An 18,870-nucleotide genomic window follows, 5' to 3' on the forward strand; every position below is an offset into this window, starting at 1 on the left:
AATGGCTCTGAATCAGGGGAGGGGGGAGGTTCTAAAACGGGGGGCGTGATGAGGGAAAGGTGGTCGTATTTGGAAAAAAGGAGTCATTTTATATAAGAATCAGCCAGAAGAATGTCTATTTGAATGATGACCTGCGATTCAACTCGTATGCAACATACGGCGTTTATAAGACAGTTTTTTTTTAAATTTTTTTACATCCGAAAATTTTTTTGGGCATAGGAGTCATAGAAGGGAGTTTTTATACTCTCATTCTACACCAAAAATTTTTTTTAAACATCTTTTTTAATAAAGCAGAAAAAAAAGATCATTTTTCGTGATTTTTCTAATATTTGGGGGGGGGGGGGAAATACCCCTATGTTTCCCTTTTTGTGATGGGTGTCCATGATCTTGAACTTTGAACCTCTCTTGCCCACCAAAACTATGTTAGCAGATAATGTAAAACTCCCTTTACCTCCAAAAAAAAAAAAAAAAATGCTCTAAAACTAAGGAAAATTGAAAAAAACTTGGGGGGTCTTTAACAAAAAAAAACAGGTACGTATATGGAGAAAACGGAGGTCATATTTAGATTCAAGGGGTCATTTTACATAAGAATCAGCCGATGAAATGTCAGAAACATTTTGAAGTTTTTTTTTTTTTTTTATACCGAACAGTGTAATTGAGTGAGTAAACGAAATAAACTATTTCACTTTGTCCCATTCACCTTGCCAATATTAGAAATACAAGTAAGCTTAAAATTTACCGAAAGATGTAAAAAATCCTGCATCAAATATTAGAAGGTCTCAATTAATATTTAAAATGTTAGTAACTATAATTTTATCATTTTATTCTTGCAAAAATAATTTTTGACTTACATCAAAATATTACAATATGAATATCTTTTTTTGAAAATTGCCATTATTATCATTAATTTTAAACTCCAGATGTATTTTTTTCCTGACTAGAATAGAGTACATGTGCTACTATATAGTTAAAATATTACGAGATTGTTGGCAGTAAATGTAATTATTTCACCATTTCACTTTGCACCACTATTTCACTTTGCCCCACATTCCCCTACAGCTTACAAATAAATGTATAACGTATTGCTTGTGTTCTCGTAACTGAGCGTATTTTTGTAAAAAAAAAAAAAAAAGCTTTTTCAATTTTTTTTTAGGTAATGTTTTACCAGGTTGTAGAAAGCAAGATAGTTTCAAGCATTGTTATGTATTTTTTTTAATGTGTATGTATAAAGTTAAATAAATTCATTTTAAACATATTGTGTTTAATGACTAGACAAGTTTGAAAAACTCAGTTCAGTGTTATGTGCGTAAGTCTGAAACATAATTCAGTTGTGTATTTTAAATTTAGCTGCATTAGTTAATGAACTTGATATTAACTGTCTGATTGAGTTAGACCTGAATGTATAGCATTTAGTTGCCATCTGGAGATTAAATGCCAAACGATAGAAGTTAAAAAGAGTACTCAACCAGTCACGTCTTAAGAACCGAAACGGCCACGCAATTTTTGCACCAATGATTTTTCATACACAAATCATTTCTATTTTGAAGCAATTTGTTTGCGATGTACCTTCGTATTACATGTTGTCTTTTAATCGATAATAAAAGCCATTATTATTTTCAGGATCCAAACCACACCCCTCAAAAACAAGTACAAACTTTAAAGCTTATACAAAAGGTTTGTATTCACCTTTGACGGGAGGGGGGGAGGGGATAGAAAAAAGGCAAATTAATGGAATTGCAGTTAGATCTCATACGGTAATACCTTTTTCCACAGCTCATGTTTTAATGCAGTACTTTTTTCCTCATTCAAGAAATAAATAAATGTTTTGAATAAAGTGGCTACTAATGGTAAAAAAGGGGCTACTAAACTGAAAGTGTATGCCATCCACTGACGAATAAGTTTTTTTTTTCATTTTGTTTTTCGCGAACACTTTTCTTCCTTATGCAAGGAGCTAAAACTAAAAATAATTAATTGATAATTGTCAGTATCGGATATACGATTTTTCCGAGCTAGGGCAAATCTTGAAACTGATGCTCTTACTCATCTTCCTTTAAGTTTTATATTGAGTTTCAACGAACCCCCCCCCACACCCCCACGGAAATTGAACAAATTTGTTTGCCCCCAAAAGTTGTCTCACGGGAGCAAGTGTCCCGACTCCCTCCTTCGCCCCCAGATCCAGCACTCATCTCTTTAGTTAATATTCAAGGAAATGATTAGTCATTAAAGAATTCCACTGCACTTACATTTTTAAAAGAACACAACTAATGTTTAAGGTCATTGATCAGATACCAAGCAATAGATCACTGAATAGCAAAGTAGCACGAATTCAAACAATTAAGGCAAATTTATTTTGATCTTGAGAAATTAAAATTTTTGAAAATGAAATTTATGAAGTAACAAACTGAAGTTATGTGAGCCTTTGTTTTTACACTTTTGTTTACTTTTTACAGTATGGATTAGCTTTGAAAACGTAAATATGAAAATGAATATTTTAAATGTTAATGCAGTTTCTGTACTAAGTAATATTGTGCGCTACATTTTCCTGCAACCTTTTTATTAGTAAACATTGTTCGTGTGCAATTCTGCTGTAAGCTATTCAATTATTTTAGAAATATCATTGTTTTTTAAATTTTCATAGTAGCTATGCTGATTAATAATTAGATTCATCCAAAGCCTAAACCATCATCAGCTTGCAGTCTCAAAATGAACACGAATTTAGTGCATATTTATTATTTCTAAAAGCTTCTTTTCTACTTGTGCGGTAGGTATCCACAGATGATATTAGTGCGAAGAAATTGTTCTAAAACGCATTCTAGAAGCTGTACCTATATAAGTGCCACAAAATGTTCAGTGAAGTGTTCAAGAACGTGTGTTTAACGCGATCCTATAAGTGCTTAAAAAGTGCGCTAAAAAGAATGCTGAACTAAATATATGTTCCGAACTGTGTTTCTAGAAGTGTTTTGGAAACTGACTCAAAAAAGTGTTCTAAAAAAGGGGACAAGTGTACGTGTTCAAAAAGTGTTTCTAAAATTGTTCTTACAACGGTTCTAATAAATGTTCCGAAATAAGTGTTCTAAAAAAGGGGACAAGTGTCCGTGTGAAAAAAGTGTTCAAAAAGTGTTTGATTATTTGCAGTGCAGTTGAAAAAAGCTTAAAATCACATTAAGCGTGTTTTTTAAATGTAAAACCACAGCCATCGTAATGTTTTTCTTCATTTCCACAATAAAAAATATCAAGGTAACTTCACTTGATTAGAATAAAACAGAACTTGAAAAGAATAGATTCAAAAATTGTAAACGCTCGTAAAGAAATTAAGAATAAGGTACAGAAATCACAAACTTTTTAAAATAAATGAGGCACATGAGATCTTTCTCATATCGTGAACATTATCCAAGGTACACTCACAGCAGTCTTTGATCTATAGCTTCAAGTCAACTGAAAACAATGCATTCTCTCCAAGTATGATCCTTGGGATTCGAATCCTGCAGCAGATGCGGCCATGTTCAGAATTCCCCATGTATCAAAGTTACCTTTTCAACTTGTGTTGTTTTATGTTTTAATTCATAGTAAATCGTAGAATTAAGTTACAGAAATAAAAAAAAGACAAAATTATCTTAAATAGTTGTGTAATCAGAAAATAACTCACCCAAATTCGAAAGGTTGTTCAGTTGGTGGAACCAGAAGAGGTTAGGACAACAAACTGAAAACAGCTGATATCACGGATAGCACATAAATCAGTGTTGCCAAAACCATTTTACTGTTTCAATCAATTGGCGATGTCAGTGCACTCTGAAAAGTGATTCTTAAAGCCCTGAGACCACCAGGGGGTCGCCAATTGTAAAATTAAGCCCGCCAGAACGGTTCAAAAATAAAAAAACAGGTTTTTATAAAGTTACCCCGTCAGTCTAAAGTAACCCCGGTTTACGGTAAATGAAATTTTTTAAAATTCGAGGGTGATAGAAAATTTTTTGCAAACATATTCTTTTTCAGCACCTTGAAATCTATAAGAAACACCCAAAGTATATTGAGGAACAGAAAATTCGTTAAAATTTGTTTTCAGTGTTATTACTTTGCGTTGCATTCTCTTCGACATTGCACGTTTTTGATGCGTTTTACGAGTACGGGTTCAAATAGGAGGCAATGAGAAGCAAAGTAAGTGAGCATTATGAAGTTTTGGGTAAAACACGTTTAAAATTCATATCCTAGGTAGGCTTTCTGTGTTTTTTTTCTAAATCATACTGCAGATCAGCACCAACCAGGGCTACTAGCACCATCTCTTACATCAAAACATAGGAGAAGGCTCTCCCAATACTTCACTACTTATCAGTATTTTTTAATTTTGGCACTTACCCCCCCTTACCTCACTTCCTCATAGGTACTTGTAAAAAGTAATTGCTTCCAGAAAAAAGAAATACGATTTTGCCAGAAGTAGGTACACTACCCAATTCTATTTTTACAGCCTATTTTAAAGCTAACTTCTAACCATTTTAGTGCATTTACATAAAAATAACGGTAAAATTGTTTATGTTTATTTTTTTATTTATTTTATGACTTCCTGTTTCTATTTTACTAGTTCTCTGTTCTGAATATATACAAACAATGCGTAAAACACTTTCCACAAAAAAGAATACTCCCCATTTCTTGCTAGCCCCCGTTTACATATTGTTTTTAACGACTGTGTTTTAGTATATGTCTCTGTCTATTAAACAACATGAATTTTTAATTATTCCAGTTAAAACTAACAAATCTTTGGAATTTCTACTCATTGCGGCATTTGAGACGGATGGCATGTTTATAGTCAGAATTCACTTTAATACAATAAGTCAATTTTGCAAACATTTCATTATTATTTTAGATAATTTAAATACATTCACTGTACTTAGGAGCACTTAAACGAATTAATAAACAACGTTCAATAAATTCTTCTTAAAAACTTCGTATGATCTTATCTGCGTTGACATTTTTATACCTTAGCAACAATTTCTGAGTCTAAAAAACTGTATTAATTGTAACTTCCAGAAAAAGCAATTTTCAAAAATAGGTTCGTAAGAATTCATATACCCATACTTACAATGTACATAAAGCTGTATTCTTCTTGTGACAATCGGTGGAACGCTGTTATTGGCAGTACAGAGATACGTACCCATATGAAGCCGACTTACTTTTGATATCGTTAGCACTTCGCCTTCATAGGTAGCATCTAAAAAATGAATAAATTATTTGTTACTGCTTTCCTTCACTAAAGATATACACAAAGGTAGGCCAAATTATATATACTCAAACAAACTTTTCTTTATTTTTTTATGTGTTTTATTGCTGTTGCATAGTTTTATTATTTAAACACATTTTACAGTTTTTTTCTCAAGTTTGTTACTTAACGTTTTGTTCCTTTTATTATGTTAAATTCATAGAGTAAAGAAATTTCATAGAGAGGCTCCACTATACTAAGAAATTGAAGCCGGAAGTTGCACCGCTGAATCCCAAGATCCTTAGCCTTCTGGCTAAATATCTTGAGATACATTTTGATTCAAAACGTTCCGTTACTGAATCTCAATTGGTTGTTAATTTAAACTTAGATATTGTAGCAAGTTTATGAAGCACGTTTTTGAAATTGCATTAAAGCATGAATTAAAATGCAGACCAATGCGCCAGCTACTTTATTCGGTCCCTTTACGAGATTGGTGAAAACTGTTCTCCCGAAGCGATTATGTTATCATAACCCCGCTCATCATTGCACCGCTGTGTCCCACAATGCCGACTTCAATTTCATCTCCTTTTTACCATAGACCGTGCCTCTCTATGTAAATTTCTTTACTCTATGGTTAAATGTGACATACGTCAGTGTCAGTGTCCGTTAAAATTTCAAGTTACGAGCATGTTCTCGTGAGTGTGATTTAAAAAATAAATAAATAAATAAACGATTTCAAATATAATACTAGGTAACCGAAACTGCGATATCGTGCACTGAAAGCATGTCACGCAGCATCCAAGCCGTGAAAGCAGCAAAAAGCGGAGTTAATATGTTGAATTAAATTTAAAATAAACTTTTAAATGTGTTCAAAGGATAAAACTATGTAACAATAAATTACGTTAAAGTTTGTTTGAGTATTATAATTTGGCCACCTTTTGTAGGAAGGATTGTATTCACAAAAAAGTTAACAATCTTTTATATCAATTTCCTATAAGTCACTATTAACAAGTTAATTTATTACGCATTTTTTTATGTACGTGACTATATACACACAGTCAAAAAATCAATTTGAGCATCAGTAGCTATGTTCTTACATATGGCTAACGGGAACTCAATACGTGGTGGGATCACCAGATCTCTTAATAACACCCGACGAAACAAGGAAATGAGTTATAAGTTATAGGGGAACATGGGGAAATATGAAACAGCGGGGCAGAGTGAACTGGTCGACTATTTACTCTGCTTTTATCTCCACCTATTTGGTATATTTTTAGCTATGTAGAACCATATGTAATCTATTCCAGTCAGAAAAAAAATAACGCCGAAGATTAAAGCATCTGGTAATACAGGCAATTTTAAAAAATTGTTACTCATATTTTAATATTTTGTTGTAAGACAAAAATTACTTTTGTTACTATAAAATGATAAAGTTCTTGTTATTAACATTTTAAATATTAATTGAGATCTTTTAATAACCAATGCAGTATTAATTTAGTTATCATTAAGAATATTTGTATTTTAAATGAATTGTACAATTAATAAAGTACATGCGGGCAAAGTGGATGGGGCAAAGTGAAATAGTTTGTTTCATTTACTCACTGAATCATTTAATATAAATCATTTATGTTTTCATTTATTAATTAATTCACTTAAATTCCTTCAATTATTAATTCACGTATATTCATTCATTCATTCAGTTATTTTCTTATTATTTCATCCTTTTGCTCGTTCAATTATTTTTCTCCATACATTAATTGATTTATTTATTTAATTATTCGTTTATTGTTTAATTATCTTTTCATTTGTTCATTAATCCTTTTATTTACTGATTCTTTTGATCAAACATATATTTTATAATCGAAAAGAAAATATTTCATTAGAAAAATATTTTATTTTTCACTTTTTCCCATTAAAAAAAGAGGGAAAATTTTGCACTTTTTTTTGTAAACTCAAATTCACAGCCAAAAATAAAAAATACTGTTTTAACGCAAGTTTTATTATAAAATACATTGTTCTTTCTTTATGTATTGCAATATTCAAACAAATTTCCGATTTTTTCATTTTGAAAAAACTCTGTCATCTTAACCGTTTCACTCCCCCCGCCCCATTCCCCTACATATGTATCTGTTTGTGGGAACTGTAGTTACTAAACGCGGGAACCGATCCGATTTTGATGATCTATTTTCTGTTCAAAAAGAGACTTGATCAAAAGTGTTCTTAGTTAGGTCTCGTTAAATAATACAAAAAAAAAAAAAAAAAAATGGTTTAATCATCAAAGTTATTCTGCCGAGCTAAGCGCAAACAAGTCGTATCAGCTTGTGAGTTCAATATGAGAAATGGGGTCGTTTCCAAAATTTTAAAAGAACTTTTTTCTGTAAGAGCATGCTTAAAAACATAGGAACTGACTAATTTTTTTTAATAATTTGATTAAGTTTAACTTTAAAAAAAAGACATTATTTTAAGCGGTGTGCTTTCATTGTTTGCGCTTCTGCCGATGACATCACAAATGATGAAATGCCAATCAAAGAATTTATTACGCTTTTTTAATCGCTTGTGTTGGCAAAGATATGGTTGATAGCAAGCATAGACCGCAATATTTCGCCTATTGCCGTTTAAAGCTCTGCGCATCCGTGCATTTCATTCAGATACAACTTTTTCAGATTTTTTTTGAAAAATATTTCCCATTCACAAGTGACTATAAAACATTGTATTTAGGTAAAATATGAGGTAAAGAATCACCTGGTGACGGTAACTCAATTTTGATAAAAAATGCAGGTACGACTTTTGTGCATGCCGCGGCTGTATTAATCCAAAACCGGTAGCTTCTTTTCACAAATTTGATAGTGAAAACATACTCGTGCATTTAAAATATTAATACTAATCGAAATGACGAAGTATTCTGCTTCTGATGGAGTTTGTTTGAAACTTCCAATTTTAGAGAACTCGAATTGCTGCCTTTTTTAGCAGATTTTAAATGCAATCTAAATCTTTACTCACTCGATCTTTTCATTGTTCGCCGACACGGAAAAAAAAGCTCCATGATTTAAAAATTTTCTTCGATGCCAGTTTATTTAAAATTTGTAATTCACGTTTGTTTATAAGAAAGGTTTTTAAAAGGAATTTAAATTTTATCTTTTTCGTCGCGATTCTGTTACTTCATATGTATTCTGAGTCCACGGAGTTCATTTTAGTTACATAACAGGCAAGTCGGATTTTTGTTTTCTAAATTTTTAATTTAACCTCAGTTCTTAACTAGTTTTGACGTGACGACGTTACATGCATGTGTATGCATGTACATATGTATGCGTGTGCATATCAAATTTCCTTTAACAAATTGTAACTGCGATGTTAAAACTTTCTATGTTAGACTTTCATACTACTAATCAATGTTCATTTAAAACTTTACCGTTTCCTGAAATATTATTCTTGCTAGGAATAACCTATACAGCAAATAATAATGTTGCGCGTTATGAGGTCAATTTTCAAAACAGTACTTACATTGTTGATCTTTATTGTGCGTTGGACCAGCATGAAAAGCTTGGCCATCTTCTCTTTGCCAAGAAACACTTGGCTGAGGATGACCCGTGACTGTACAACTTAGCGACACATTGGTTCCCTCTCGAGCAAGGATTTCTGAATTTCTATCTGTATTTGAAAATTGAGGAGGCACTGAAAAATAATCAGTTGATTAATGAAACACTTTGGTGATATACATACTATGAAACGTTAGAGACTAAGGTAATGAAAACTTTCGGTTCATTTTTGACGCGAAATAAATGCTAAGGATTTTTGTATTCAGATTGACAAAATTCATTCAGATTTGAATTTTAATGCTTCTACGAGCAACTTAAAAATTAAAGAAACTAATTATTAATAATTATTTTTTATTAAATTATTTTTATCAAATTATTTATTATCATCATCATTATTGTTATCATCATCATCATCAACAGCAGCATCCTCATCACTATCACTATTATTATTATTATTATTATTATTATTATTATTATTATTATTATTATTATTATTATTATATATATATTTATTTATTATTTTCATCACCATTATTATTATGCAAATTCAATACACTTTTATCAACGTTAATTTTTCTCGTAGCATTGTATGTAAGTGGTTTTACCTTATTTACTAATTTATTTATCCAACTACCTTACGAAATTTTACATTATTATGCAAATTTATTGCTATTCGGTTTACATTTGCTTACATTAATTCAAAAAACTACAAAAAAAAAAAAAAAAAAAAGTATTACTTTCCAACATTTTTAAGCAAAGAAACCTGTATTGTCAACATAAGACGCTTGGATTTTTGTTTAACATATCGGAAGATTATAATGTGTCGTGATGGTGGTTTTATTAGTTAAAACTGTATCTTTGCAACAATTTTGAACTCAAGCAAGTTAAAAGAGCGAGAGAGAAAGAGAGAGGGAGAAAGAGATAAATTTTGCAGGAGATAATGCTACTTATTGAAATTTGATATTGGTTTATGATACTTGGAAAATACAAAGTTGTTACATATTGCTTAAAAATGCGTAATAAATAACTAAATAAATAAACTGTCATGAGCTTCCACGCCATAGGTCCGGGTTCTATCCCCGGGTCGGGCATGGTCGACTCAGCCGTTCATCCCTTCGGTGGGTCGATAAAATTAATATTAAGCGTGCTTGAGAACTAAACCCTGGGGGTTGCGTGTTAGGCTGACCACCTAACTTCAACATCTGCCTAGACCCCAGAGCCCTTGGTCAGGAAGACTGAGATGGGCACAATAAGCCTTGGCCCTTGTGGGCTGTCGTGCCACTTGTTTTTTGGTTTGACGGTTAGGAACTTGAATGTAATGTTATTTTCTCTTAGGAAAATAGTAATAATGAAATGAAAAATAAATTTAAAAAATATAAAAAAGGAAAATGGTAAAACGATTGAATAAAACAAAAATGAATCAATGAAAATCATTTCTTTTCAGCTTACCTACAACTTCAAGAAATCCAATCTGTTTCTTCATGGGCACTGTATTAATTTGACACATATAGCTTCCACGGTCTTCTGCGTGGACATCTTCGATATGCAAATTCCAATGCGTGTGATCTTTGTGATTTAAAGAAATCCTATAATTCCTAGTGATCACATGAGTATGAATTGACAGTATTGTTTGACTTTCTACACGTATCCAAGCAACCTAAAAAGAGAAAGAGTCTCATATGGTAAAAAACTCCGTGTTGGAGAAATATAGTGTTATAAGTTGAAAAGAAAAGGCGTAATTTCAATTTCATTCTCTATTCTTTGATTTCGTTGTTCCATTTACGTTGCTTTCGAATATTATACATGCGTAAGTGGAAAACGTCGAATAGTATGTAAGCATTTATACATTTCATGAAAATGCAACCAATTTGTTGGACATAAAATCATAAATTTAACAGCGTGTACTGGGTAATGGTGTTAATTTTATTTTTAGAAAAACATTATAAGTTTTATCTTTCCCCATTCAAGTTTACCAACATCAAACAAAACCAATATAATAAGCATCGATCGGTAATAACAACATTTTCGTCTATGCATTCCAAATGAATGCTCAGTACTTACGCAATAAAAATGATTATGAAATCATTAAAAATTAATATGAAGATTTATTTTAAACAAGCGTACTACTTCAACCAGACTAGCTCAGTTTGTGGATCTGTGTACAGTCTCTGATTCATAAAATGTTGATAGTTTTCAAATCTATGTATTTTTTTAATCAATTTTTGGAGGTAGTCTTATTTTAGGCATGTCGGAAATGCGCTTTTATTGCTGAGCAAAAGTTTACTATAAAAACAAATCAAACCGAATAGTAAAAATATTACATTTTAATTGAATACTCTTCTGAGTTTTAGCATCACAAAAAAAAGAGAAACTTTTGAGTAAATTAGACGCATTGATGCTCTTTTCAAAACAAGATTAAGTTGGGTGTTATAATCTAGCCTCTAGTCCAGGAGGCAAAAGAAAACAAGATTTCATTCGATTTAAAACGTGTAATTAAATGAAACTTACTATGAAAAAATTTTCATTTCAATTCAGTACTCTTTTGAGTTATGGCTTCATAAAATACATGAAACCAACTTTTAGGTGAAAATCACACTTATGAAGGCTGTTTCCATAACAAGGAAAAAAATGTTTGTTACTTCAATTTGGTATTAATTACATTAATTTAAGGATTTTTCAGTTTTATATATTACTTTTTACTAGAAGTAATTTAGTTAATGAATAGTTATATTAAACAAAAGTTTTACTCTCAAACCACATTAGCGTCAGTAGATTTCTGGTTAACAAAAAAAGGAAAATGGAATAAACGTGGGAATTCCTTTACTGTGATAATAATACCTTTTTCGAATGCAACTTTACAGCAACCAAGAAATATTTATAATTGTGTTTCGTTCAATTTTACTGCATTAAAGGCAAAAATTTAATGCAGTAGAATTAGAAAAATTAGATTTTGAAAAAAAAAATTTCTCGAAGAAATAAAACTTTTAAATTGAAAATAATGAACAACAAACACAATTTTTAATGTCTACAAAAATGACTTCTTTAAATAACTGTATATTATACCGTAAGGTAATTCATATTTATTATTTAATTCTCCATATCAAGCAATTAATTGATGTTGGAGGCTATATATTAATTATGCAAAAATTTAAAGGAGAATCATTTTCATTTCTTATCTTCATTGAATAGCTATTGAATTTAGATACCACAACTCTCCCATTTCATTATTTACACAAAAGCAAAGTTTTTGATTTATTTTGAGCCTTACTTTCATCGTCTTCCACCCTTAAACGATACACCAATACGAATCGGCTCCCCGTCTTTATGAACGCACAATAAATAAACGACGCAGCTTATCAGCAATAATCTATTGGATTTCTGAAGGAGGAAACTGGGAATAAAAAATCCGATATAGATAAAAAGACTGAACAACAGAATTTTAAGCTAAGAAAAAAAAGATCGAGTATTGAAGGATTTGTTTAAATAGAATCTTCAAGGCATCGAATACGAAAAGAAAAAAAAATGGCGAAAGAAAAATGCTGATATAGTAAGGCAATTCTTGATGCAGTTGTCGATAATTTTCTTCGTCGACACATAATTAAGGTAATTAAGTCAAAAAACGTGCAACTTTTTGGTCGTTATAAAACGTTAAGCTGCCAAGTAAAGGTGGTACGAAGAAAAAATGCGAAAAATGACGATGGATAAATGTATCGGTATAATTTAATTTTAATATCGTGAAGCTTGCTCAAGGAGAGCACATTAGGAGTATTTCTTTAAAAGATTGAATATTTTAAGAGTGGATTTCTTAATTTTATGCTTCTCGTTACAGAATTTTAAAAGGCTATTCAGTGAGCAATTAGTGCAATTTCTGACATTTAATCTTAGGTAAAAAGCCAGGCTTCAAGCATTGTAAAACATTGGGATGTATTTTATTGGTTGAGGATTTTCCTCAAGTGAGTCGAAATGGATTAAATTGTGAATAATAGTAATTCGATCTAAATTCCCTTTGAAATGTAGTTTATGAGAGTCATCATGTTTCTGCACCGTAGAAAGATTTCGGAAAGCTTAAATTGCAGCTTATGGGGAAGTGAAATAAAAAGCGAATGACTTGATTTATATTCAATTATAGCCTACTCACCAATAACATTTTATTTTAATAAGTTTATACTTCAACTATTTTTTAGGACAGTTTAAAGTTTGAAATGAAATAATTGTTTATGTGGTAGTGAGTTTTTATGTACATTTCACTTAAACAGTACAAAAAGATGCATTTTCCATGAACATTCTGAACGTTATGTTAGGTGGGTGTGGCAAGTAAGATCAAGAAAACCAATAAAGCCCTCCCTCCCCCCCCCCCCCTTGTTTTTACATTAGATCATTAATACATAGCTACGGAGAGTGAGTATGATTGTTGACGCAGAACTCTTCGCGGGGGAAAGTGAGGGGAGATCACAATACTCCATCCTCCCACCGGAAGCACTTTCCCATGTCTGCACTAAATTTCCTAGTTATTAATGAATAGTCGTCGATTTAATTTTTTTTATTCTGCCTGACATTGTTTGGTACATTTTTTTCTGTCACCCGCAAGCGCATAGTTTACCGATTCATGGATAAGTGTTGTGCAAAGAACATGCCACAAATAGTATTAAAGTTATAAATGAAACACTAACCTCTGTAAACTAATATTGTTTTCCCAAAAACATACTTTGTTCGGTTACTGGTGTCGCGTGACGCGAACTCGTCTCGACGTGTTTGCCGCACACGTAGTGGCAACAGACGACCGTTGCTATGACAACGCGGCTGCCGACAAACTAATTATTTGGAAGTTATAGGCAAAATTCGTTTTGCCCGGGGTATCCACTTTAGCCGGGTTTCCCCTAAATAATCGCTTATTAAACTGATTCTGACATGTGTAATTGAAACATTAGAAACTACATCAGGCTGTTGAAACTTCCACCTTACGCAATTGATTCAGTCATACGCATTCATTCCTATAAATTAGGTGTTATCACGTGTGCAGTTAGTCGTTAAGGATGATCGACAATTGTAATAAAAGAAGCGTTAACTGTCTAAGTTTTTACCTTCTTGTGTTGCTTCAAATGAATGTCATTCCAAGACTTGTAACCAATGCTTGAAATTTAATATTTGATCTAATGTAAATACTTTCTAAGTACTATATACTTTCTCAGTAAAGGAAAAAATCAAACCAACTCCTTGTTCATTTTCTCCATTATATTTGTTATTTATTTTATACTCTGACATGCATGGACTCCACCGAACTTACAGATCGATAACGGTCGTACCGATTAATGACTGAATTTATTATTTTTAAACCTAGACTGCAAAGTGTAAAGGTATTTGGTATCGTCGAGGTGGTAGGATAGATAGCTCTGTTCATTTATTTAATACAGCAATTGAACTTCTGCATAGCATACGAAATAAATAAAATACTATGATTGCATGATAGTTTTTTATTTGTTTTATATCACTTTTTATGTATATATGTATAGTTATTATTATGTACACATCAAATTTGAGGGATCTAGTCATAGTAAAATTTGAAAAAGTGTCTTTATTGAATTTACTTACTGTTTCGAAAAATACCAGGGAAACCTCCATTATCATTCTGTTGGACATTAGGTAACAACAATTGCTCCCTTTGTTTACCACAACAACATCTAAATTAAAATAGATAGAGGACTTTGAATTTTGGATATGTCTGACTTAATTTCTGCTTGAAGAAGTCTCCTATTTTGTTTTATTTATCTTATTATTTTTTATTAATATTTTTATTTATTAGCTAGCCAATGTGTCAAAAAATGAAAAGTTATACGTTTCTTTTTTTAATGAAATTTGGAATCTATTTTTAGTTCTAGATATTAAAAAAGTCACCAGTAAAGTACTATATTTTTTAGATTTTCTAAGTTTATTTCGTTTTTTTTTCTGTGTACTTTGGTAAACTTTTAGAGCTTTTATTTATTTAGTTTTGCGTGTCTTTAAATAAAATATTCTTGATCAAGGTTAAAATTTTAAAATTAAAAAGCGTAAAGCAGATTGAAATAAAAAAGTGTAAACTGCAAGAATATAAAGAAGCAATAAAGTAGCAACTTTTCATGAAAAATATTAAAACCTATACTTTCGAAAAAAAATTCCGTGAAGGGTTTATGACATATTTCTTTTCATCAAACAAGCGTTCATTGTAAGCCGTCGTATACCTATCAGACAGGAAGTTGCCATTTCTGTAGTCAGTTTTTCTTCCATGGAGGATCACCGTCAAAGTAATAATACAATTTCTGGAAAGCGTTATCCTTTTTTTTTCTTGCATTATGCTTTTGAGAAATTCAAAAAAAAAAAAAAAAAAAATCCACACAAGCCAAATAAATTGAATTCTTGAAATGGGAAGCTGATTTTCGTACGTAATATAACATAAATTTATATTTTTCCTACTAAGTTTACTATTTCGTGTAACGTCAATGGTCATTTTCACGGCATACTATTTCAGTGAAGTAATCCCAAATCTTTTTTTTTTTTTCAATTTATTTTAGTTTCAATTTTGGCAGTGTGCAAAGGTCTATAAATAGACTTTTTAACATTTTGAGAAAAACGCATTTGAACTTCAGATTTTAATTGAAATTAATTTTCTAAATCTTGCTGTATATCAGCACCTACCAGGGATACTAGTTATATCCCTTTTAGAGATGGAACTATAGTGGGGTAGGAGATGCTGTGGATTTCTAGAATTGAGTGGAGGTTATCCTACCAGTAGTACAACGTACCGTACAGGTCTTTAATTTAATTAAACTAGACTAACTAATTTTAACTAAACGTTAAATCCCGGTTATCACAAATTTGCCATTTCAACTGCGCTTGCGCGCGGACTTAGCATTTTCGGCTTTCTGTTTTAAGATTTCGTGTTGCTTGTTTTTATTTAGGCTGTGCTAGAGCCTTAACAAATTAATGAATGTGATTAGAATATTTTCACAGCGATTTCGTGATAGATTATATGAAACTACAGATATGAATAACTGATAATCTTTAAAATGTAAAGACATAGTTATTGGTTTGGAATTATTTATTTAACATAAACGTAAAACAAGTTGTGCACTTGAAAAATGATTGAAATATGAGTACAGATATCCGTCTTTTGCGGATGTTTTACTTTAGGCGTAAACAGCTTAGTATTATATATTTTTATATAGGTTGATGGTTCGGCTTTATGTATTAGAAGTGATTCTGCAATTCTATTACGCTTTTCTAAGGTTAAAAATTTCGTACTTCAAATCCATTAATAATTAAGACGCAAAACTCAATCTTTACCGAGACCTAAAAACTAAATCAGAGAAAGCTTTGTGATTTCCAATTTTTATCTTTTACCATTTCATATTTATTAGCAAATTTAAAATGTTTGTAATTAATTTTTGCAACATTTTTGAAATCAGCAAAGTCCGCGAACAAGCGTAGATGAAATGGCAAATTTGTGATAACCGGGATTTAACGTCGAGTGATGCTATTGGTTTTTAGAATTGAATGGAGGTTATCCTACCATTAGTACAACGTACAGTACAGGTCTTCAATTTAATTAAAAAAATAATTTGGACACTTGCATCCCTTTCCTTTTCACTGCCTAAATTATATTGTTCCCCAGAAATGTTACATTTGTGAGGAAAATAAATAATTGAAAAAAAATTTCTTCATACAGAGTTTTAGAACAATATGCATACCTGGAATGCGATGCAGCGTTCCATAACGATTTTAATTTACGAATCGCTCATCCATTGCTGTAGTCATTCATTCATGAAGCGGATCAGACATCATTGATTTAGATGCAGCTTTTGTAATTAATCTTTGTCCACCTGAACTAATTCATTAGTTTTTACGCAAACAGCAATGTTGGGCATTGCAAATTACATATTATTAGAGATATTATATTATTTTTTAATTTGACCAACGTAATTCATCTTTCTATCGTAGTTATACGATAGTGTCTCTTGAGCCTCATTGAACAATTGCTCCGTTTTTTTTTTATGTTCTAGTCAAAGAATAGGACTTTTTTATGTTACCTTACTTGATGCATTTTTTGTTCTAAAATTTTTGTTAATTCAAAAAAATATATATATATATATATAATATTTCATATATATAAAAGCTTGTCATGCTGTAGCAAGTATTGTTTGAAGTGTAATTAAAAAATTAATTTTTGTACATGATTTTGAAATGCCAATCAATACAAAAATGCAACCAAAAATAATTCAGAACAATTTTATTGCTTAACAATAGGATTAAATATATATACAAACTGTAACAGAAATGAAATCCGTTTTTGGAACTAAATAACAAAAATAACAAAATAAATTCTTTCAAAACGTAAAACATGGTTGCATCATAAACGAGAGGTGGAAATTAGTAAATGAGTCATCATAAGATGTCGAATAAAATGGAATTGCAACATCTCATCTCTGAATAAATGATTTACAAATAAAAAAGAGAAGAGCAATAAAATCTTGTGGCTGCACTAACATTCTTATTGATTTTTAATACATTATTTTTAGTAAAAAAAGATATTTCAGAGGTCAGGAAATCATTACGTTAAAATGCAATTATTTTTTTGTTGACTAGATTACGACGCACATTTTATTTATTTTTTTTTTGTATTTTATTTACTTGCTCCTTCCGATAAATAACGTTTAAATCAAAATGATGTTTTAATGCTTTTACTTTATTTTTTTCGTGCTTTTTATTGGGTCAAACTTTGTGCTTTAAATGTTTTATATTTGTTTTGGTTTTTTTTTTATAAAATTCAATTGAAAAAGTTCTGCGAGGTAATAAAACAGAATATAAATATTTAACAGTTACAAACAAGTATATTAAACTATTAATAACGAGACAAGTTAGATTACTAAAATGAGTTTTGTATAAAACAAATAAAAAGAAAATGTAGCAGCTCCAGAATAGTTTCACACTATGTCCTGATTTTCAAAATATCCTTCTGATATCGTACGCATTTGAATTATCTTCATAAAATTAGATCTTAGACTGTTTGGAATATAAATTTTACATACACGGTTTTTTTTCTTTAAATTTAAAAAACTGAATTCTTAAGCAGATAAAAAATATAGAAATCCGTGGCAATACATTGGAAACAAATTTTGACATGTTTTAGAAAGAACGTTGTGCAAAACGTATTTATTCGGAGAAGACTTTTCTACCAACATCATTGACCTTAAGGACTTAATTACATGATATATTTATACTAGGTGCTCCGGTTTAACCTGTAAGACCTCTATTTTTGCAACCGTTAGCACTAGATGCATATCTCCAATTGCGAAAATGTTCAAAATCAGATGCAGAGACTAGACATTGGAAGTTTAATGCGAAGGAAATAATTGAGTCCAAAAATACAAATTCAATTTTTTATACGGGCCCTAGGTCTCCTAACATAGATTTTTCAATTCGTAGAATTTAACATTGCAATGGGCATCATGTCTCGGTTCCGCGAACCGTAGGTTGAGCGCCTTCGGATACTCGAAACAATACCTGCAAGCTTTAAACATTTCTATACTTAAAACGTTGATTTCTGACTGTTAACGTGTATATATTTAAAAAAAAAAAATGAAAATCTCACATCAAATAAAGCTTTAAATTCCACTTTTGGCATGAAGTAGCATTTTCTAACAGAAATAGCGATGTGTCAGATACAAAAACAGTCTGGCATAAAACAGGTTCCAATTTAATTGGAAAAATTGTACATCTTGAATTTTACATTTATTAACCTTGTATGAAAATAATATCGTCCAATAATCATTACCTTAAATTTTAACTGTGTACCCGTTTTTGCAGTTACGTAAATACAACGAGATTAATTTCTTTCATTCAAAAAACGAATCTATTCAAATATAAGTGCATAAATTCCTAACTTGCGCTCCTTGAAAACGTAGCATCAACTTTTCATGTTTAGTATAAGAGAAAATCAAATATACGACAGCTTAAGATGAAAATGCATTTTATTTAAACTGATATGCTTTTGCTGTTATTAAATTACGTTTTGATTTATTTCTGATTAAATTGCACTACATTTGTTTTTTCTTTCACTTATCCTATGTAGTTTTAAAATAAAATCCTGAAAACATATTTATCTTAAATTCAGAT

General features: G+C 30.8%; 1 protein-coding gene across 1 annotated transcript in view; it reads right to left on the reverse strand.

Annotated features, from left to right (window-relative positions):
* Positions 1-18,870, reverse strand: part of LOC129216361 (lachesin-like) — a gene marked incomplete in the record, with an annotated part of 68,590 nt that overhangs the window by 23,104 nt on the left and 26,616 nt on the right. Inside the window, 3 exon segments of the mRNA XM_054850575.1 lie at positions 5,072-5,200; positions 8,690-8,860; positions 10,174-10,381. Of these exon segments, the coding sequence (XP_054706550.1) occupies positions 5,072-5,200; positions 8,690-8,860; positions 10,174-10,381 (508 nt within the window).

Source organism: Uloborus diversus, chromosome 2 (genome assembly GCF_026930045.1).
Source record: "Uloborus diversus isolate 005 chromosome 2, Udiv.v.3.1, whole genome shotgun sequence".
Classification (NCBI taxonomy): domain Eukaryota; kingdom Metazoa; phylum Arthropoda; class Arachnida; order Araneae; family Uloboridae; genus Uloborus; species Uloborus diversus.